The 24,096-nt window shown below is 43.0% G+C and overlaps 1 protein-coding gene across 10 annotated transcripts in view; it reads left to right on the top strand.

The window, feature by feature from the left end:
* Positions 1–24,096, top strand: part of NUMB (NUMB endocytic adaptor protein) — a 108,141-nt gene that overhangs the window by 60,012 nt on the left and 24,033 nt on the right. For all 10 annotated transcript variants that reach the window (XM_061611242.1, XM_061611248.1, XM_061611244.1 and 7 more), the window contains one exon: positions 22,676–22,750. In XM_061611242.1, coding sequence (XP_061467226.1) covers positions 22,676–22,750 — 75 coding nt within the window. The remainder of the gene's footprint in view (positions 1–22,675; positions 22,751–24,096) is intronic.

The following is a 24,096-nucleotide window of genomic DNA, read 5'->3' as shown; positions in this document are numbered from 1 at the left end:
ATCACTCGGCCCTGGCCCTGAAACCTCAGGATATGGGATGATTCTGACCTGGCAACCCTAACAACAGTATATAAAAGCTTGTTAAGAAAACACAGGAATTCAGGGAATGCATACAGATAAAAATGGGATCCACTCTCTTGTATATCAAATAATATGTGGTTTAAAATAGCTCAATTGACTAAACTGATAAATGGAATAAATATAGTGTGTTGTAAAATTTATATATAAATTCACTAATAGGCAAAAAAACCTTGCGGTTTAAGAATGTACCTATAGCCCACAGATATTTCTATCAAACTTTAAAAAGCAGGGAAATTGGGCAGCTATATTGAATGCACCAGGGAAGCAGGAGACCTGACCTCCTCTCTGAGATATTGCCCTACAAATTTGTCAAAAAACTATGCCCACCTGGGTACTTGGTTCAGCATCAGAGTAGATCCAAGGGCCGGGGAGGAGGGGTTGCTGCGATCTATAGGAGTTCCATCTCTCTCTCCAAGCACCATGTCCATGTAACTACCGGTCTGGAGTGCTTGCACCTTGTGTTGGATCAGGGGGACAGACCAGAGCTTGGAAGATTACTTTTAAAAAGTAATAAATTACAGTTACAGTTACATGGCCCAAAAAAGTAGTAATTACCGTTACAATTCCAATTGCTCTGAAAGTAACTGATTACTTTACTTTCCCTCCAAAGTAATCACTACAATTACATTTCAGTTACTTTAAAAAAACACCTACAAGGTGCTGGCCTTGGCTGCTGCACATCTAAGTAGCCTAAAACCACATTAAAAATAAACAAACACATACAGAGGTAGTAGCATAATTATTTTTATTCATAAGATAGCAATGGTGGTCTCTCCGCTGGTAAGGGAGGCAGAGGCCACTACTCAGATCTTTGCATGTCAAACCAAGTGCAACCCCCCCACTCAGCCAGCCAGCATAATCTCTCTTACTTAACCACCTCCCAGACCCTGCCCTGCCACCAACTAAGGGACACTTACTCAAGCAAACATTTTCCCCTGAGATGCAAAAAAGTGAAAATACTGCAAATGCAGCACAGTAGCCAGAGAGGGTGGTGGAGGCCACTTTGTGTGCCAAGTGCGCACACGCACACACACACACGTTGTCATCTTTCACCTCCACAGTTCTTTATCTCCATTCTGCTGCTGCCTCCTTCTCTTTCTTTATCCATGTTCTTGACCTCCGGATCAGAGCTTGGAAAAGTTACTTTTTTAAACTACAACTCCCATCAGCCCCTACCAGCATGGCCACTGGATTGGGCTGGTAGGAGTTGTAGTTCAAAAAAGTAACTTTTCCAAGCTCTGCTCCGGATTCTTTTCCCCATCACTCCATTCTTCACCACCACTATCCGTTTTTTAAAATAATTGTTTTCTCCACTCCACCCCGTCTCACTCTTCACCTCCTCCCTTGTCGCCTCCTGCCCATCCACAGAGCATAAGGAAAGAGCGACACTGCACAGAAGCACAGTTTGAGGCACATGATTTTCATGCACAAATCAGAGGAGCAGAAGATTTCCCCTGCTCCCCCCCCAAGTAATGCCCAAAAGTAATTCTGGAAACGTTACAATTACTCCGCAAAAGTAGTAAAATTACTCCTAGTTCTATTACAATCAAAATGTAAAGGCATTACCCACTTGTTACTCAAAAAAGCAACGAATTACAAGTAATTCGTTACTTGTAACTAGTTACTTCCAAGCTCTGGGACAGACTGGGGATCCTGTTGGTGTACCGCCCACCCTGCTGCACAACAGACTCCCTAACTGAGCTGTCAGAGGTGGTCTCGGATATATTGCTGAGATCACCCAGACTGTTGGTGCTGGGGGATGTCAACATCCATGCCGAGGCCGTCTTATCTGGGGCGGCTCAGGACTTCATGGTTTCCATGACAACCATGGGGCTGTCCCAATTCGCTACTGGCCCAACACACGTGGCAGGGCATACTCTAGACCTGATTTTCGCAACTGGACATGGGGATGGTGATCTGAATGTAGGGAGTTTTACATCAACCCCGTTGTCATGGACAGATCACCGCTTGTTGAAGTTTAAACTTACAACGGCTTCTCCCCTCTGCAAGGGTGGGGGACCTATTAAGATGGTCTGCCCCCGGAGACTAATGAATCCGGATGGTTTTCAAAAATCTCTGGGGAATTTTCCGGCTGATAGGGCTGGCGCTCCTGTCGAAACCCTGGTCGAATTGTGGAATACTGAAATGACCCGGGCAGTTGACATGATCGCTCCTGTGCGCCGTCTCCTATGGCTCCATGGTACACTTCAGAGCTGAGAGCAATGAAACAGTATAGGAGACGGCTTGAGTGCAGATGGAGACGAACTCCTGATAGATGCAGTTATGCACTGGTAAGTGCCTATACCAATTTGTATTTAGGGGCAGTGCGGGCAGCAAAGAAACAATATTTTGCTGCCACTATTAAATCTTCTATCTGCCATCCAGCGGAGCTTTTTAAAGTTGTCAGAGGGCTATTACACTCTGGCCCTAGGGACACGGTAGAACCATCCGTTGCACGCTGTAATGAATTTGCTAGGCACTTTCAGGAAAAAATCTCTCGCATCTGTCAGGACTTGGACTCCAGTGTTATAACAGTTGAATCAAATGAGGTATCTGGAGCACAGCCTGGTCATGACTTTTTGGGTGAGTTTCAATTGGTGCAGCTTGAGGACGTTGACAAGGTGATTGGACAGGTGCGTGCAACCACTTCTGTGCTGGACTCCTGCCCTTCTTGGCTAATAAAAGCTAGCAGAGATGGAACAGCCGGCTGGGCCAGGGAAGTAATTAATGCCTCACTGCGTGAGGGAGAGATCCCTGCCTGCCTTAAGGCGGCGGTAGTGAGACCACTTTTGAAAAAATCCTCCCTGGACCCAGAAAATCTTAATAATTATAGGCCGGTAGCAAATGTCCCATTCCTGGACAAGGTCCTAGAAAGAGTGGTTGCGGACCAGCTCCAGACACTCTTGGATGAGACCGATTATCTGAATCCATTTCAATCGGGTTTTAGGCCCGGTTTTTGGCACGGAGACGGCCTTGGTTGCCCTGTATGATGACCTTTGTCGGGAGAAAGACAGGGGGAGTGTAACTCTGTTGATTCTCTTTGATCTCTCAGCGGCTTTTGATACCATCGACCATGGTATTCTTCTGGGGAGACTCGCGGATTTGGGAGTTGGAGGTACTGCTTGGCACTGGTTCTGCTCCTACTTGGCGGGCCGTCTCCAGAAGGTAGTGCTTGGGGAGCATTGCTCGGCACCCTGGGTTCTCCAATATGGAGTTCCGCAGGGGTCAGTTCTGTCCCCCATGCTCTTTAACATCTACATGAAGCCGCTGAGTGCCGTCATTAGGAATTTTGGAGTGCGTTGTCACCAGTATGCTGATGACACGCAGCTCTACTTTTCCTTTTCATCCTCATCAGGTGAGGCTGTCAAGGTGCTGAACCGATGCCTAGCGGCCATAATGGACTGGATGAAAGCGAACAAATTGAAGCTCAATCCAGACAAGACTGAGATGCTGTTAGTAGGTGGTTCCCCTGACCAGATGGTGGATGTTCCACCTGTCCTAGATGGGGTTGCACTCCCCCTAAAGGAGCAGGTTCGTAGTTTGAGAGTTCTTTTAGAACCATCCCTGTCATTGGAGGCTCAGGTAGTCTCGGTGGCACGGAGTGCTTTCTACCAACTTCGGCTGGTGGCCCAGCTACGCCACTATCTGGACAGGGAGAACCTTGCTTCAGTTGTCCATGCTCTAGTAACCTCTAAATTAGATTACTGCAATGCGCTCTACGTGGGGCTGCCCTTGAAAATGGCTCGGAAACTGCAGCTCGTGCAAAATGCGGCGGCCAGACTGATTACTGGGACCAAACGGTTCGAACATATAACACCGATTCTGGCCCGCTTGCACTGGTTGCCTATATGTTTCCGGGCTCGATTCAAGGTGCTGGTTTTAACCTATAAAGCCTTGTACGGCATGGGACCACAATACCTGATGGAACGTCTCTCCCGATATGAACCTACCCGTACACTACGCTCAACATCGAAGGCCCTCCTCCGGGTGCCTACTCAGAGAGAAGCCCGGAAGATGACGACAAGAAAAAGGGCTTTCTCAGTGGTGGCCCCCAAATTATGGAATACTCTTCCTGATGAGATATGCCTGGCGCCAACATTACTATCTTTCCGGCGTCAGGTAAAAACCTTCCTCTTCTCCCAGGCATTTTAGCATTTTTAGCATTTTTAGCTTTTAGCATTTTTACTATTTTAGCATTCTAACATTCCTGCATTTTAGTATTCAATATGCATTCAATATGTGTTTAATTATGTCTTAACTTTTGTATAATTAATCTTATTTTAATTGATATGTGGTTTTAATTGTATGTTACTGGTTTTGTTTGTTGTAAACCGCCCAGAGAGCTTCGGCTATGGGGCGGTATATAAATTTAATAAATAAATAAATAAATTTAATAATAAATAAAAATGCAAACACAATTTGGGTTGGTCTTTCACAGTCCAATCTACTTGCTGTGTAGCTTGGAAGAATTTGGTAACATGTGCCTCTGGCAGTTTGGCCAGAAGTGATGGCACAGGCTTGGGTGAGGGCTACAAGTTCAGCAGCTTGAGTGCTTCTGATACCTGGAAGGGAGTGAGCTTCAAGGATAGCATTATCAGAGACAACAGCATAACCAGCAATCAAATTTCCCACCTCATGTTTGCAGGAACTATCAGTGTACAGTATCAATTCAGGATTAGGGAAAGGGACATCAGAAAAGTCAGGTCTGGGTGCAGTAGTCATTTCTACCAAGGTAATGCAGTCATGGGGGTCCAACTCATGGGTTCACTTTCAGTGGGAAGGGGAAGTAATGTAGCGATTAGAAATGTGCTGAATGCGATTTTGAGTGTGCAAGGCCTGGACTGCAGGTGGCACAGCCAAAGTGAGCTTATGCCCTAACACCTTGCACCTTATCCAATTAGAACGCTGCAGCAGCTGCCTCATAAAGACAGGGTGGAAAGCCTAAAGCCACAGCGTCAATCTGGCAGCTGACCCCCAAAGGGTTAATATAACACTCCACTGGCCACACCATCCTGTTTTTCGTAGTTAGGAAGATCCAAGGCATGGGGGATAGAAAGGGCGGCGTTAAGGTTCAGAAATGCGCATTCACAATCTGCATCCCAGGAAATAGAATTAGGCATCTCATCACGTGTCAGAGCAGTAAGGGGTTTGACAAGAGCTGAAAAGCCAGGAATCCACTGCCTGCAATACCCTGCAGCCCCCAGCAGGGCATGTACTTGCTTCTTGGCAGTTGGCCTGGGGAGAGACAATACCGAATTAGGTCTGTTTTTAACAATTTAATTTTAACAAGTACTCCTTGCTCCAAGAGGGAGGCAGTGACAGGAGCAATGCCCTCCTCAGCCTCTCGGGCCAAGGGATACTGGGGTACCATAGGGAAGGGACTGTTGTGTTTGTTGTGTATTTGTACTGGCTCAGCTGTTAGTAGCTTACCAACCTCATTGGCATGGGAAGCCCACAAGGACCCGGGAACTTCCGAAAGCTCGGAGCAGGAGGTTGCTGCCTCCGAGTTCTCAGTCCCCTGATCTGTCACTAGCAACATGAGCAGATTTGGAGTCAAATCCTGGGGAAATTCCACATATATCCCATCAGGTAGACGGAAAATGGTGGCATTCAATTTGCACAACAGGTCCCTACCCATCAGGTTTACAGACATAGAGGGAGACAAGAGGAATGCATGTTTGCATGATATGGAACCGGTCAGGCATCCAGGCTGGCTGACAGGATGGGGGATAGCTTGGCCTCCCACCCCCATAGCCTGAACCACTTCCTAGGAAGGACTGAGGGTGGAAGGCTCAGTCTGTTTGATGGTGGAGAGGGAAGCACCAGTGTCCACCAAAAAGGTGCAGTCTTTGCCATTTACATTCATAATGGTAGGTTCTGGAATGACAAAAGAGGCAATAGAGGGTAGTTGGGGCACCAGTTCTCCTGGCTGGCATGCCAGTTGAGAACGGTATCCCCGGCCTAGTCATAGAATCATAGAGTTGGAAGGGGCCTTGTAGGCCATCGAGTCCCACCCCCTGCTCACAGCGGGAAATCCACAGCTAGAGCATCTCCCGCAGATAGCTGTCCAGCCTCTGCTTGAAGACATCCAGCGAAGGGGATCCCACCACCTCCCTAGACAGTCGGTTCCATTGCCGAACTGCCCTTACTGTCAAGAAGTTCCTTCTAATGTCCAATCTGAATCTACGCTCCTGCAACTTAAAACCATTAGACCTAGTCCTACCCTCTGGGGCAGCAGAGAACAAATCTGTACCCTCCTCTATGTGACAGCCCTTCAGGTACTTAAAGAGTGCAATCATGTCACCCCTCAGCCTTCTCTTCACCAGACTGAACATGCCAAGTTCCTTCAACCTTTCCTCATAAGACTTGTTCTCCATACCGGCTATCATCCTTGTAGCCCTCTTCTGAACCAGCTCTAACTTGTCTATATGTTTCTTAAAGATATAGTCAGTAGGGAGATTCCCAAAACCCTTGAGCTTCACTACATTGGGGTGCACCTTGAAATTGAGGATGTTGGGGCCCATGAGGAGGTTGGGAAAAAGGAGGTCGAGGTGCTCGTGGGTGAAACACAGGAGCAGTAGGATCCAAGTCCCTGGCTAGCCGTATTCCTTATGCGCTTTCTGCCTTCGTTTCTTTGGCAATGGCAATAATTGGAGGAATTGAGGCTACCAAATTGTCCATGCCGTTCTTATTGTTATATGTGATGCAGTTGGGGTCGTCTGTGATCTGCATGGCCCTGGGTGTGCTTTTGAGCTCTTTCCTTTTGGTGTATGTGTAATGGAAGATGGACTTCTTGCAGGAGCGGGAGACGAGGACACCGATTTGAGACGTAGGGTAGGAGAGGTAGGAGGTAGCAGGGGGTAGTCTCAATCTGGGACAGTGGGGCTGGGGAGGAGGTTAGAGGGGCATAGACTAGTCGGATAGGCAAGTGGGGGACGGGATGGAGCAAGGGGAAAAGTTAGAGACGGGGCAGAAGGAGAAGCGCAGAAGGATTTATCTCATTGTTTTTCAGTTGGGTCTTTATCTCACCTTAGACCCCTTTTGCCCTGTTTTGAACATTTTGAACTAAAAATGAGAGAAAGCAGCTCTGGAGGAAAAATTAAGCCTCTCTTTGCAAGGTGCTAAGAGGGAAAAAAAGAAAAAGACCCATCTGTAGAAGAAAGGGGAAGGAAGCAAACATTAGGTGAAACATTTGTAGCTATATAACAGACAAACAAGAACATTAATAAGGCCTTTACAAACCCCTCAAAATTCTTTGTTGGTCATGACTTGGCTGAAAAGAATTAGCACAATTTATGAAGATTGCGTTTCTTTTTTTTTGTCTGAAAATGTAAATTTGGCTTTCCCTAACAGACCCATTTAGGCATTGTGTTGTTAAATACCTTTGTTTGTTTAACACCAGAGAGCTGGAGTTATTACCTTCTGTTTTTCCATGCTGTAATTAAATACTGTGGATAAAAGTATAAGAACAGACTTCCAATATACAAATTTATACAGATATCATCCCCCCCCCAATGACAAATTCCAATTTTCTGAGCTTTTGGGAGCCAACAGCTTCTGACCATGCACAAAGTGTTGCACATGAAAAGTTGCTGTGGGATTCCCAGCATCTGGCTCACTTGCAGTCAAAGACTAGCTCAATGCAAAAAATGTTTTTCAATTTATATAGCCAAATGTTCTGCAGAACCAATTAAAAATAAAAATAAAAACACGACCATATTGTTTTGAAACGGGTTGGGGAAAGGAGGGATTGCTTGTGGAAAGACGCTCCCCTTTTCTCTCAGCCTTGAACTTATAATTATTTACTGATCCCAAGCCTCCCTCCAGAGAGTGGGGGAAGAGGAGGGGTTGAACAGTTGGCATTAACCCATGCTCTTGCCATCTCCCTTTTTTGTTCCTGTGTTTTGTTCATGAGTCACACAGCAGGAAAACTTTCTCACACATTATTTAGACAACACTTCATTTCAATTTCAGTGAAAGAATCTATAACATCTTCTGAAAATGGAAATGGACTGCCTTCGAGTCGATCCCGACTTATGGCGACCCTATGAATAGGGTGTTCATGGTAAGCAGTATTCAGAGGGGGTTTACCATTGCCTCCCTCTGAGCCTAGGGGCTGCTCAGTTTGCCACAGCTGCACAAGCCAGCTCCTTCCTTGTCCACAACTGCCAGCTGGGGGGCAACTGGGCTCCTTGGGGCTATGCAGCTTTCCCACAGCTGCACAGGTGGCAGGGCATGTAACCCCTGAGCCACTCACTGTGGGAGTGATCTTTAGTTGGCCCTTGACCCCCCAAGAGACACGAGTGAGGATTTGAACTCACAGACCCTGGACTTCCAGCCAGGCTTTCATCCCCACTGTGCTATACCAGCTGTTAAACATCTTCTAGGTTCTCTTTTAAATTCCTTGGGCTTAAAAAAAAAAATCCTTGGGAGTCCTTAAGACTCATTACCCCGGGATTCATGTAATCTCTTTACTAGTTTCCTCATACCAATCAAAAATAGGCATTGTGTTGTAAGGCATTCCATTGAGTCTGAGGTATTTTGCTGCTTCTAAACTCAAAGGCTCCGTGGACGTGAACAATTTTATCTAAATCAAAACTTCCCACCAGGGGAAACTATAAGTCCAGACTATCTCTAATATAAAAATTCCATTCATCCAAAATCTGCAACTTTGATGGCCATCATTCTTAAAAGCTGGTATTCGTTTTCTGGCAGGGTCCTCCACCCCCCATTTCCCCCCTCAATTCTCACAGGTCTTTCACACAGGAAAACTCATTCGGGTTTGTTTTAACTCACACAGGAAAGGCTTATTTCGGAAGTCCGGTTCTGGTCATGGGGTCTGCTATGGCACAGCAACACCCACCTAATGCTCAGAGGCAAAACTGATGGCGGCACAATATGCATTTTTCCACAGTTAGATCTGGCTCATAAACTGGTATACACACCAGGGAAAGGGGAGGGAACACATTCAGCCACGTCTCCTTTTGTTAGGAGAGCACTCAATGCGTGCAAGAGCTCAGGGCTCACTCGCATAATTCACAACAATGGTCCATTCGCTAACACCACTTTCAGTTTCTTTTCCCAGGGAAAATACTTCTACTTCAAACACGTGTACACATTTTTCCTTTCCCCCCTTTATCCTCTTTCCCTTTTTTTATTTTTATTTTTGTTTTCTGTTTTTATTTTAGTTCAAGTTCAGTCTATTCAAAGCTGAACTGGGACTTTTAACACCTGCCAATACCAGTTTCCAAGTTCAATCTGTCCAAGGCTGAACTGGGGGTTTTAACAGCCGCCAGTACCTTTCCCTAGCCTCTCCAAGCCGTAGGGCGGGACCATCATTCACATTTCAATCACTCATCAACATACACACACAACACTCAGGTCCACGTTAGAGCTCAAGCAATACCAGCAATACCAATTACCACAATACCCCCACAACAGTTTTGCCACAAGCCTGTATTAAAATAACATAGGGATGGATTCTTACCATCAGTAAAACGGGAGCCCAGAGGACCAGGGAGAAAACAAACCTCAGAGAATGAGATTTTCAACCCGATCTCTTACTGAACTGATGAGGCCTCGGCTGTTCGGTCTCCCTTGCTCCAATCTGGTCTCGGCGTTCACCTGGTGTCCCAGTTACATCCCACTGCTAACACCAGAAATGACAGGGAATTTTGGGTTCTTGGACTGGGGATCCTTGAAGAATTTAGAGAACACAGGCTTCAGACAAAAGTAGGCCTTTATTCTATACGAGCATACACAAGGACAGCCTCCCCAGAGCATCTAGTGAAGACTGCAACGTGGCACTGTCAGCATACAACTTTTATACATTTCTAAGCACAGCATGTAACATCATTTCACCAATCATACAATTTCCTCAAAGCATTACATAAAGGTTACACCCTCCTACAGTATCTCTAAACCAATCACGTAATTCTAATGACTGGTTACATGAACACATGTACAGGTAAGCTTCCATTATATGCAAGCATATTTCCTATTCCAATATGCTGTCTACTGGACTAATGTTACCATTGTTTCTGCTGTTCCCTTGACTGATGTTCCTTGAGGCCAGTTGAAACCAGTTACTACGCAGCACAACATCATATTATTATGATTGGTCTGCCATACATACCCGACACATAGCATATTCCATTGTTTCTGATCAGCCAAGCCTACCCTGTACCCCTGTAGTTATTGAAACATGTTCTACACATCTATGGCCTTAAGCAACATAACCATTTATCAAATATTAATCATATACAGGCCTACACCACAGGCCTGTTGTTTTGTTATAAGTTTCCTACTCATACTTCTTAAAATATTTTCCTAACTTATCTATATGTGGCTATATAGAAATCCTATATGAATATATGTAAATTCCCCATTATCTCCTCTCAGCACCCTTCACAGGATTCTTTTGGGGAAGCCAGAACTGGCTAAAGTGAAATAAAGGTCTGGTGTGGGCACAGCTTGGAAAAGTTACTTTTTTGAACTACAACTCCCATCAGCCTCAGCCAGCATGGCCACTGAATTGGGCTGATGGGAGTTGTAGTTCAAAAAAGTAACTTTTCCAAGCTCTGGGTGTGGGTGTGGCTCCCTGATTAGCCAAGCCAAACAGCTGTGAGTCTGGCTTTTGGAACACTGGCAGTTACTGAGCATGTCCAACGTTATAATAGACTTCAATGCAAATTAATTAAAAATCAGCCAGTCATTTTTTTAACTTTTAAACTGCAGAAGGTGATGGTCAGAGTATGGGTAAGGTCAGTACTAGAATTACAGGTACTCTGTGAAGATGGCTGATTTTTAATTAATTTCAACAAATTATGAGAACTCTGACAGAAAAAAGTCCAAAAAGGGTTTTTCTCTTTTACAATTTGAACTCTCGATTCTCTCTGTCTTTTTTGTGTATCACCTTGAAAATTTAGAGGATTGTTAAGCAAGTGTTTCTGAGTTCACGACTATGAGTTTTGTAAGGTTTTGTTTTGAAATGAGCTTATGGGAAGCATCAGAATGGTATGGAGGGTACTTTCAATTTAACATTGCGGAATGCGAAAATCCATGCTGACTATAGTACACAGCTATACTGAAAACGGTACAGAGATCTAAAAAGACTATTTGTTTCAAGATCCTTCTATTAAACTCTGAATCTGCTTGGGTAGAATTATTGCAGTTCAAAATGTAGCAGATTTGTTTGCTTCCACCCAGTAACACTGAGCTCTACAGATGATTACTGTACTGTAAGTCTTTAAAGCAAGACCTGGCCGAGTCAACTTGAGAGCTCATACTTGCTGTAAAAGTAAAAAAGCAGGAGAGTGTAACCCTATATTTATAAAATTACTTAATTAGCCTTGGGTTCTATCATGAATATTTGAAACTCAAATGATGTGTTTGGGCATGAGGTGGGAACGCAGTCAATGATAATTTTTTAATACTTTTATGCTAGTTTTGCTGGCTGAGGGATAAGCTAAAGGACACAGATACATTGCATTCTGATTTCAGTGGTATTGTTTCCAAATATTGAACCTTACCCAGAGCCCATGGAAGACTGCAGATAAATAACAGTGACAATTACAGGATGTATTATAGAAGTCAAAACTACATTCTAGTTGTTGTTTAATCATATTTATAACCTTCTCTTCACTGAATATTTCAATCCCAGAATGGGGAACAGTGAAATAAAATAACAGTAAAGTTTTAAAGTAGCAATATGAACTAACCTGGACCTTGCATTCAGCATCTGCAGTCTTTCTTTGTGTGCCCCCTCTGAGGCAATATGAGAGCGGGCTTTCTCAATGGTGGCCCCCAAGGAGGAACGGCTGGTACCATCATTTCCAGACCTGCCCTTGAGGTTGGTCTGGAAGCTGCAGCTGGTGCAAAATGCAGCGGCGAGACTGCTCACTGGAGCAGGGTATCATCAACATGTCACCCTGCTGCTGAAAGAATTGTACTGGCTGCCCATCTGCTACCGGGCCAAGTTCAAGGTTCTAGTTTTGGTGTACAAAGCCCTATACAGCTTGGGACCAGGATACCTGAAAGACCACTTTATCCCTTATATACCTAGTCAATCACTGTGCTCTGCAGGTGAAGGTATCCTGCAGATACCATCTTATCAGGAGGTTCATTCTGCACAATATAGGAAACGGACCTTTAGCGTGGCAGCACCTACCCTGTGGAATTATTAGGCAGGCGCCATCTCTGTTATCTTTTTGGCGCCTATTGAAGACCTTCCTCTTTTAACAAGCCTGTTAAGCTGATACCTTATCCCAATCTGCATCTGTGTTTAAATTGCTTTTTAATGTTTTTAGACCCTTTTAAAAAAAATGCAATATGTTTTTAACTTTTTTAAAGATGTCTTGAAAGCTTTTTAAAAAAATGTTTTAAAAGATGTTTTAATGTATTTTAAAGTCTGTTTTTATGATGTTTTAAAGTGTTTTTAGTGCTTTTGTTTGCTGCCCTGGGCTCCTGCTGGGAGGAAGGGTGGGAAATAAATAAATAAATGTTTCTATTTTCAGGTGCCAGGCAAAACATCTATCTTTTCCTAATTTTGGAGTGCTTTTCAGGGCTCTTGGGCTCCTTTAGGGAGTAGGTTGTTGTACTGCTGTGATTTTTATGTGTGCTAAACATTATTTTCTTTAAGTTTTTATACTGGTTTTAACTTTTTATTGATTGTAAGTTGCTTTGGGTTCAGTTTTGTGAAGCAAAGTGACAAACAAATGTAATTAATAAATAAACAGTCCAAGCCAACAGCAGCATGAACAAGATAATACAGGAGACATAGATGATCAGTTGCTGCATACTTGTGGTCAAAGTTTTATGATAGCAGCCAGCCTGTTTTATGAAGATGGGAGTGGCCATATGAAAAACGTTTAATTACTCATGCTATTTTGCTATTCTGTGTATGTGATGTCATGCTTGCTGAGGCTGATAAGAGTCATCGTCCAAAACATCTGGAGACTCCAGGTTGGCAAAGACTAATATGGAATGGTCTGTTAATACATCTGGGAAAATACACACTTGCACTGACTTCTTGATGCACGTTTAGAGCCAAATATACTCTTTCCTAAGTTACAGAAAAATGAACTTTCCCAAATAAAATACATTTTAAGGTTGTGAATAAGCCATATGACTTAAGTCTTGTGGCCCAATGTAACACAGCTTTAACATTGTCATAGCTACTTCTGACTGGGAGATTGAACTCATTCAAAAATCTGATCCTTTAGTATACGATAGCATTAGACAACCTCATGCTGCTTGATAGACTGCCTTTTATAAATCTGTAATAATTAGCTATGTTTTGGGATTACTTTTGTAGTGCAAAAGCCAAGAACCTTAAAAGAAGTCTTAAGAGCAGCTTGCTTTGTTTTCAGCCAAAGATCTCAATGCATACTGCAGAATAGCTGAGGCAAAGTTGTCTTGTTCTAATAATTCAAGATAGATTGTTTGGCCAGTAAGCCTCTGCATTGTGTAGCCAGATATACCTGCCATGTAAAAATGCCTTGTGAATTGATGTAGAAGTGCCTTGTTTACACCCTTCTTCAAACATCCCTACTACATAAATTGATGTTTGCTACAGCATTGACAGAGTTCCTAAACCTATGTAGTTAATGTTGCGTGGTGGGTAATTGTGTGCTTAATTTCGTTTAAAGCAACACCACAGCAGCAGAGTAACAACAGATGTTGAAATGCGAGTGTGCCAGCGTGTGCGTGCGTTTACCTAAGAAAGCAGGCTTTTACCCTGCACCAGCATCACTGAGACTGGAGACTTGGTAAAATAAGAAAAGCTACTTTATTTATAGAAATACATAGTAGATAGAAAAGCATACCTAGTTCTAACTAACTAGCTAAGTTGGAGGCATAACACCCAGGTGCGGGAGTTAGCCTCATGGCTTGGAGAGAGCAGAGACAAAGGGATGTCTCCTCTCTCCCAGACAGTCAGAGGACAAAGAAGAGGAAAGGGCGGAAGGAGGAGGGGCAGGTAAGCTTCCGTAAAGACGGAACAGTCTAGAGACGAGCTAGAGGGAGCCCCAGCTGACAAAGCGTCAAGGCGAGTTAAGCAGCAGAGCTAGTTCGGCAGCAGGGCGAGGAGGCCAGGGCCCCCCACTCTGCCCGTCTGTTCCCTGACCTCAACTAAACCGCAGTCTCCAACCCATTGACGTAATAAACCTTAAACAAAACTATGCAGGTAAGAAGCCAGCAGGGGTGTGGGGGCTTTCCAGTGTTTTGCACCGCCTGCAGCATGTACGACTATTTGCCTGTTGGACAGAAGTCGTGGGTATGCTCTCGGTGCAATGAGCTCCTGGCTCTCCGGGAACAACTTCATTTCCTTGAGGCTAAGGTGGCGGACCTGGAAAAGCTGAGAGAGGCAGAGAGGTGTGTGGAGGAGGCCTTCAGGGACGTTATAGCTGTGTCCCACTCCAACGATGATAGCTCTCCTGCTATCATGGACAACGATGGTCTCGGGGAAGGAGAGCATCCAGCTGAGGAAGAGGGAAACGATCCTTTAGAAGGGACCCATTCCTTGGGGGATGAGCAGCTATCCTCTCGTGCCGAGGATATATCTCCAGGGGGTGGAGGGATCCTTGTAGTGGGTGATTCGATCATTAGGAACATAGACAGTGGGGTGTGTGATGGGCGTGTAGACCGCAAGGTGTTTTGCCTGCCTGGTGCGAAGGTTGCGGATATCGCCCGTTGTTTAGATAGTTTGGTAGACAGTGCTGGGAAGGAGTCAGTGGTCGTGGTGCACGTTGGCACCAACGACATGGGGAAATGCAGCCGTGAGGTCCTGGAAGCAAAATTTAGGTTGCTAGGTAGGATGCTGAAAGCCAGGACCTCCAAGGTGGCTTTCTCTGAAATGCTACCGGTTCCACGCGCAGGACCAGCCAGACAGGCCCAGCTTCGCAGTCTCAATGCGTGGATGAGACGATGGTGTCGGGTGGAAGGGTTTGGATTTGTTAGGCACTGGGGAACATTTTGGGACAAGCCGGGCCTGTACAAAAGGGATGGGCTCCACTTGAACCAGAATGGAACCAGACTGCTGGCACTTAAAATTAAAAAGGTGGCAGAGCAGCTTTTAAACTGACTGAGGGGGGAAACCCGACAGGAGCTGAGAAAGGTCCGGTTCGGAATAAACCTCCCCCCTGGGATAAAAACCAAAGAAATGATGAAATTTTAAAAGGGGTAGGCCTAGAAGTAGGCATTGTGAGAGCAGGGGCACAGCATATAAATTCAGAAGAGCAAAATTACCACAGGCCTAACCACAAGTGCCCAAGACACTTGAAGAGAGACACTGCTTACAAGTGCCTGTACGCTAATGCTAGGAGCCTGCGAACCAAGATGGGAGAACTGGAGTGCTTGGTCTTAGAGGAGAGCATTGATATAGTGAGCATAACGGAGACCTGGTGGAATGGAGAAAACCAGTGGGATACGGTTATCCCTGGATATAAACTATATCGGAAGGACGTATTGGTGGCGGAGTCGCTCTATATGTGAAAGAAGGCATTGAATCCAGCAAGCTGGAAACCCCCAAAGAGGCAGACTCCTCCACAGAATCGTTGTGGGTGGTGATACCATGCCCCAGGAGGGACTTAATACTGGGAACGAACTATCGTCCCCCTGATCAAAATGCTCAGGGAGACCTGGAGATGAGATATGAAATTGAAGAAGCATCCAAACTAGGAAATGTGGTAGTAATGGGTGACTTCAACTACCCGGACATAGACTGGCTGCATATGTGTTCCAGTCATGACAAAGAAGCAAAGTTTCTAGATATTCTTTTTTTTTTTTTTCAATAATTTTTATTCAGATTTTCATAAAACATACAAAACAAAATCATAAAACATTCAAAGACAAAAAACAAAATCAAAAATAGTTAAACAAAAAGAAAAAAAGAAGAAAAAAAAAAACAAAAATAAAAAATAAAGAGTAAAATATTGACTTCCCATTTGTCAAAGATCAAATCAGTTATAAGTCTATAATATATAACAATCCTGTCTCTTAAGTCATATTATAAAATCACTTTCCTCCAATAGTTATCTTACTTAATCATCAAATCTCATAAACATTACTTTATTCTTTCCACAAAAAGTCAAAGAGAGGTTTCAATTCTTTAAGAAATATATCTATCAATTTTTTTTCCAGATAAGCATATCGATTAATCCATCTCATTACTAATTATGATAATCTTATTGTCATAACCATAGTCAAAATAAACATTTCAATTAATCCAACACATCAGAATCTGTTAGGTTCAGTAATTTCAGTAGCCATTGTTCTATTATCTCTATTAGTTCCATTTTCCATCTTCCATCTTCAGTAGTCTTGTTAAGTCCAGTAATTTCAATATCCAATCTTCCATTATCAGTATTCCATAATAATCTTGCTGTCAAAGCCATAGTCATATAGTAAGAGTCTGATGGGAATTACCTCTATCCCAAATATTTTCTTGCCATCCATTCTGAATAGGTTGCTGAAATACTGCTGTAAAATCATATCTCTGTTCTTTTTTTCAAAATACACTGGGTCATCTCTTAAAAGTTTTTCCATTGTCACATGGCTGCAGTTAATTCCATAGATTTTCTCTATATTGGGCTCCATCACATCATTCCAGTCCAGAAGATAATCCATGCCATTGATAACTTTATCTCTAGAATCTTCATTAATTTCTTCAGAGATAACATTGAGTTCCAAACAATAGATTTTATTTCTAAAGTCCATAGACTCCAAATCTTGTTCCTGTTCCACGTTTGTTCCAATCTCCGGGATCTCCTCTCTCACAGGGACCCCTATTCCAGTCTCCAGGGTCTCCTCTCTCACAGGGACCCCTGTTCCAATCTCCGGGGTCTCCTCTCTCACAGGGACCCCTTCCAGGGTCACCTCTCTCACAGGGACCCTTATATCTTTAATCTCCTGCTTCATTTTACTCAATTCAATTTTCGTTATCTCAATCTCATCCATTATTTTCTGAAACATAGTTATTTCCAGATTCTCAGCCACTTTCTTAATTGCCATTTTAAAAGAAAAATATAGGAAAACCACTTCTTATTTCAGCAACAATTGGGTTAATACTCCAAACTTGGTGACATCACAGTATAAACAGAGCAGACAGCCTTATCTCTCCAATAGTTAAGTAAACAAAATGCAGTTCCCAGGATCGAAACAATTAATGGCAATCGTCAAGAAACAGATTCGTCAAAATAAAATAGACCAAAAAGAGAGTAGTCTCAAAACAGTATAATATTTTTCAAAATAAAAATCTGGAATAGAAATCCCTCTTCTGTGTATATCTTTAGAATGCAAATCCAGGACAGCTTTTTGCAACAAAAACAGAGATAAGCTATTAATTAGTGCGTAGCAGAGAGAAGTTACGGCTCCCCAGTGAGATGTCAAAAACCGATCAATCTGGCAAATCTCTTTTAAACAGCAACAATTTAAGTCAAGTAAAAGAAAAATATAGAAAGAAGGGTGCTTGCCTGTTAGTGCGTTCTCTCTTAGAAGATAAGATGAACGTTCGCTTTAACAGATAGAGCTTGCTGTTGAAAATCCGTCCCACCTTCGTCGGCTGGACCTCGTCCCATAAATTAATGAGATCTGGTCGTCCCAACAAAAATAGGCTTTGAGGTTAATCTCTTCGTTTCTCCCTACCCGGGAGAAGTTTAATCAGTCAAAAAAAAAAGAAAAAACTGACTGATATATCTGAATAAGCTTCTTTTGAGGCAGGAGCCCGTCTCAAAAGCAGGCACAGGCTAAGTCACCCTTCCCGGAAGTGAGTTTCTAGATATTCTAAATGACTATTCCCTAGACCAGTTGGTCATGGAACTGACCAGAGGGACGGCAACCCTGGACTTAATCCTCAGTGGGGACCGGGACCTGGTGCGAGATGTAAGTGTTGTTGAACCGATTGGGAGCAGTGACCACAGTGCTATTAAATTAAACATACATGTAACTGGCCAATTGCCAAGAAAATCCAACACGGTCACATTTGACTTCAAAAGAGGAAACTTCACAAAAATGTGCGGATTGGTAAAAAGAAAGCTGAAAAACAAAGTCCAGAGGGTCACATCACTCGAAAATGCTTGGAAGTTGTTTAAAAACACTATATTAGAAGGTCAACTGGAGTGCATACCGCAGATCAGAAAAGGTACCGCCAGGGCCAAGAAGATGCCAGCATGGTTAACGAGCAAAGTCAAGGAAGCTCTTAGAGGCAAAAAGTCTTCCTTCAGAAAATGGAAGTCTTGTCCGAATGAAGAAAATAAAAAAGAACACAAACTCTGGCAAAAGAAATGCAAGAAGACAATAAGGGATGCTAAAAAAGAATTTGAGGAGCACATTGCTAAGAACATAAAAACCAACAACAAAAAATTCTATAAATACATTCAAAGCAGGAGACCATCTAGGGAGACGATTGGACCCTTGGATGATAAGGGAGTCAAAGGTGTACTAAAGAACGATCAGGAGATTGCAGAGAAGCTAAATGAATTCTTTGCGTCTGTCTTCACAGTGGAAGATATAGGGCAGATCCCTGAACCTGAACTAACATTTGCAGGAAGGGATTCTGAGGAACTGAGACAAATAGTGGTAACGAGAGAGGAAGTTCTAAGCTTAATGGACAATATAAAAACTGACAAATCACCGGGCCCGGATGGCATCCACCCGAGAGTTCTCAAAGAACTCAAATGTGAAATTGCTGATCTGCTAACTAAAATATGTAACTTGTCCCTCGGGTCCTCCTCTGTGCCTGAGGACTGGAAAGTGGCAAATGTAATGCCAATCTTCAAAAAGGGATCCAGAAGGGATCCCGGAAATTACAGGCCAGTTAGCTTAACTTCTGTCCCTGGAAAACTGGTAGAAAGTATGATTAAAGCTAGATTAACTAAGCACATAGAAGAACAAGCCTTGCTGAAGCAGAGCCAGCATGGCTTCTGCAAGGGAAAGTCCTGTCTCAGTAACCTATTAGAATTCTTTGAGAGTGTCAACAAGCATATAGAGAGAGGTGATCCAGTGGACATAGTGTACTTAGACTTTCAAAAAGCGTTTGACAAGGTACCTCACCAAAGGCTTCTGAGGAAGCTTAGCAGTCATGGAATAAGAGGAGAGGTCCTCTTGTGGATAAGGAATTGGTTAAGAAGCAGAAAGCAGAGAGTAGGAATAAACGGACAGTTCTCCCAATGGAGGGCTGTAGAAAGTGGAGTCCCTCAAGGATCGGTATTGGGACCTGTACTTTTCAACTTGTTCATTAATGACCTAGAATTAGCAGTGAAGTGGCCAAGTTTGCTGATGACACTAAATTGTTCAGGGTTGTTAAAACAAAAAGGGATTGCGAAGAGCTCCAAAAAGACCTCTCCAAACTGAGTGAATGGGCAGAAAAATGGCAAATGCAATTCAATATAAACAAGTGTAAAATTATGCATATTGGAGCAAAAAGTCTTAATTTCACATATACGCTCATGGGGTCTGAACTGGCGGTGACCGACCAGGAGAGAGACCTCGGGGTTGTAGTGGACAGCACGATGAAAATGTCGACCCAGTGTGCGGCAGCTGTGAAAAAAGCAAATTCCATGCTAGCAATAATTAGGAAAGGTATTGAAAATAAAACAGCCGATATCATAATGCCGTTGTATAAATCTATGGTGCGGCCGCATTTGGAATACTGTGTACAGTTCTGGTCGCCTCATCTCAAAAAGGATATTATAGAGTTGGAAAAGGTTCAGAAGAGGGCAACCAGAATGATCAAGGGGATGGAGCGACTCCCTTACGAGGAAAGGTTGCAGCATTTGGGGCTTTTTAGTTTAGAGAAAAGGCGGGTCAGAGGAGACATGATAGAAGTGTATAAAATTATGCATGGCATTGAGAAAGTGGATAGAGAAAAGTTCTTCTCCCTCTCTCATAATACTAGAACTCGTGGACATTCAAAGAAGCTGAATGTTGGAAGATTCAGGACAGACAAAAGGAAGTACTTCTTTACTCAGTGCATAGTTAAACTATGGAATTTGCTCCCACAAGATGCAGTAATGGCCACCAGCTTGGATGGCTTTAAAAGAAGATTAGACAAATTCATGGAGGACAGGGCTATCAATGGCTACTAGCCATGATGGCTGTGCTCTGCCACCCTAGTCAGAGGCAGCATGCTTCTGAAAACCAGTTGCCGGAAGCCTCAGGAGGGGAGAGTGTTCTTGCACTCGGGTCCTGCTTGCGGGCTTCCCCCAGGCACCTGGTTGGCCACTGTGAGAACAGGATGCTGGACTAGATGGGCCACTGGCCTGATCCAGCAGGCTCTTCTTATGTTCTTATGTTCTTAAGGAAGTCAGTCAGAGCATCACAGGAAAAGGTAAACAAGCCTATCCATCTGGAGGATCCTAGCTCTATCTTCCCTCTGAAGCACAAACAAAAGAACAACAAAACAGGAGTTGCTCTTGCCCCACTTCCAACAGTTAAGAACTTGATATTTCAATCCTATCAGAAATAGGGCAACAGATAGTGCCTTTATAATAAAGCAACTTTATATAATCTGTTCATTTTTTCCTTGCTTAACAGCAAGAGGAATGTTACCAAGCAAAGTACTTGAATCAAGCCTATGAACAGTACTTTACTAACAACGTCATGATCATTGGGGATGTAGCATTATTTGTCTAGTTTATATGAAATACGTTTTTGAGAAGGAAGACTGGCCAGCACTGTTCAGACATACAAAGTTATTTCATATAACTATGCAGCAGCTGTGTTTTAAACCCCATTCATAACAGCCTAGAGGCTTGTTAAATAAATGGCTTGTCAGTACCTGGCATTGTATTTGTCTTTACTATGCTGTAGTGCGTCATAACAAGTAGAATTTGATTCTTCAGCCAGAGAAGATTCTTCACTATTATAAACTCTAGGATTACTGAAACTGCATAACCATTTGTTGTAATGAAAGAATGCCTTTATTATGTCTCAGGACAGCACTTAGAAGGTCTAGTAATTACGGACTGGGGGTGGTGGTGATAAAATGGCAAGATGTCATTGATTGGAGGACAGTGATTCTGTATTGTGATAGAAAGATATTTTAAATCCTTCTCACAATCATAGCTATATTAAGGCATGTTTAGAGAACAGGTTTGTGTTGTGTTCTGTTGAGTCTTTTGTGGTACTGAACATAGTTTTGATCTCCATTGAGTTATATTTTGTCTGTATTAGGTAGAGGATCTGAGAGTTCAACTTGAAACTGTGAAACATACAGGCCAAGCTTCTAGTAATAGATACGCATGTGAGAGAACTCTGTTCCCAGCCAGAGCTTTCTTTCTCTTATTTCTCTACATTGACTTCGGCTCCCAAACAAGCCAAGTAACCTTTTAAATTGCAAGTTTGCTGTAGTAGTTAGAGTGTCGGACTGGGATGTGGAAGACCAGGGTTCACATCCCTGCTCAGCCATGAAGCTCACTGGGTGACCTTGGGCCAGTCACTGTCTCTTACCCTAATGTACCTCACAGGGTAGTTGTGAGGATAAAATGGGTAGGGAGAGAACTATGTTTGTATACCACCTTGAGCTCCTTGAAGGAAAAAGGGGGTTATCAATGTAGTAGTAGTAGTAGTAGTGATGATGATGATAATGATGAAAAAGTGTCTTTTCCAACATTGGGCATGGCTGTAGAAAAGTGAAAGTGAAGCCCTAGCTGCTTGTGTCCATTGCTTGCTTCTTGTCCTAGTTTATAACATAAGAAGTCCAAGTTCACATTGATCAAACTTTGCATTACAGTTGTTTAAAAATGCTAAATGGCTTAGTTATAGTCAGTGTAGGTATTCAGGGCCTCAGGTAAATTCTACAGGAGAGAGTTTTTAATGCTGATGAAACTTGCTCTGAAGGTCTAATTTGAGCTGGCTGATGCATGCCTCCTTTCATTGTTAAAAAGGCTTATGGCAGGAGTCAAACCTAGTGGATTTTGAACAAAATGAAATGGTCTTTAAAGTAGTACTTCACAACACTCCTTTGTATTGGTTTTCTCACTTGCTCTTCTTTGTTGTTGGAGTGTTAGAAGGGCCTTTTAGATTAACAGCTTGGATCATTCCAAAAAGAATAACTTAAGGGAGACGGTTTTTCACCATTAGTGTCTGAAATTTCATAGAGGCTGACGTTAAATTATTTGAACTGGCAGGCAAGCTGTTGAGGCAGAAAAGCTATTGAGCACACACTAGGATTTATGGGTGAACTCCAACATTAGTCAGAGCAGACCTATTAAAATAAATGGGTTGCACCCAAATAATTTCTATTGAGTGTAGACTCATTGAAATTAATGGACCTAAGTTAGTCATGTCTATTTATTTCACTGGGTCTACTCTGAGTATCACAGTAACAAGTCTCCCATGCCTGTTGGATTCTTGTTTGTTTTCTGCTCTGTAGTGCTGCCTTTTGGTGTACTCTGATGGTTATTTCAAATACAAAACAATGTAAAATTAGTTTAGAGACCTACTTGCTCCTTGATAGGTCTGTAGGCAGCATGTATACTTCATGTAAAAAAGTGGACTAATTAATCCATCTAACTAAGACATGAATAGATTCAAAAGACCTGATCTAGTCCAATCTTCTAATCAGTGTTTTTCCCTCCTTCACTTTCCCTTTTAGTATCTGGGGCATGTGGAAGTAGATGAATCAAGAGGAATGCATATATGTGAAGATGCTGTGAAGAGACTCAAAGCTGTATGTATACTTAATAAAAACACTACAATTATATCAATATTTCTAGCTATGTATGGGGTTTTGTAAAGGAATTTACATAGTTTCCTTAAAGCAGTGCATATGGTTACGGAGGCACAACAGTGTTAGTTGGAAGAAGAGTTGAAACTGTGGCTCCTATTTATGGTAGCTATCCCATGTTCTTAAACAGTTCTGAACCTGACTTTGGTTTATCACTGCTCCTTTTTAAGGAAAACTCTCTGACGTGCAATACTTATGCTTCAAACAAATACCACTACCTTTATCTTAAGCTTTTTGGATAGCTATCCGCTCTGTGCAATGTAGACTAGGACTGCCATATCCCATATGCATGTGCTCAAAGGCCTTCAGTTTGCTGCTGCACTTGGGTGTCAACATGGTTAACTGATACTAATTTTATAAAGTGTTTTCTGTCTTGATATCTATTTCCACTCATGACTGAGGATGGGGGAGAACAGGAAAAACCTCTCTCAAAGATTTGTGGTGATCAGATTTCTCACTAAGAGAAATGTGCCACATAAGATCTTTTTAATCAGAGGTGGGGAACCTCCAGCCTAGGGGCCTAATTAAGCCTGCCAGGCCTTCCCATCTGGTCTGCAAGGCTGTTCTGGCCAAGCCATGCCCACATGCCCCACACCTGACACATGTGACATGAGATGTGGGACAGGCAAAGGCAGGACTTGGATAAAAGGGACTTTGCAGACACTGCCAGCCAGCTGTGCTTCCCAAGCTCCAACTATCAACACTTGGGAAGTATTGCACACACTTTCACAGTTGCCGTGTCAGTCACAATCTCTCGTCCCTCACATGGCTGTTGTGAGGATAAAATGGGGAAGGGGAGAACTCTATAGGCCACTTTAAGCTCCTTGATGGAAAGGTGGATATAAATCTAATAATAATAACATTGTTTTTTAAAAAGTCTCTCAATGTCATTGTCATATTAGGAGATTGACAGGTGGGCAGCTCCACTGATATGGTCAAACTTAGCCTGCAGGGGGAGGGCAGATAAGGATCTGGCCCACTGGCCCAATTTTGTTCCCTATCCCTGTTTTAAATGGAATGGCTGACTTTTGAGACCCACTGTTTACCTCTTCTAGTGGTTTCGATGACAGCAAAAAATCTTAAGCCAACTAGAACAACAAAATTTTTAAAAGTATTTTTTAAAAAGTTCTCTCTCATATAAATAAGGTGAGAAAGGAACAAAGAAATCAAAGAAACATTTTGTTTTTCTCTCAGTCGCACACCTGTGGATGAGAGATGGCCTTTGAGCTCTTGAATAAACTAGTGATCTGATTAGATGCCATCTTTCAATTTCTCATTGGTTTTTGTCT

Source organism: Rhineura floridana, chromosome 2 (genome assembly GCF_030035675.1).
Source record: "Rhineura floridana isolate rRhiFlo1 chromosome 2, rRhiFlo1.hap2, whole genome shotgun sequence".
NCBI lineage: Eukaryota > Metazoa > Chordata > Lepidosauria > Squamata > Rhineuridae > Rhineura > Rhineura floridana.
The sequence above is the reverse complement of the archived record's forward strand: the minus strand, read 5'-3'. Positions and strand labels throughout refer to the sequence as shown.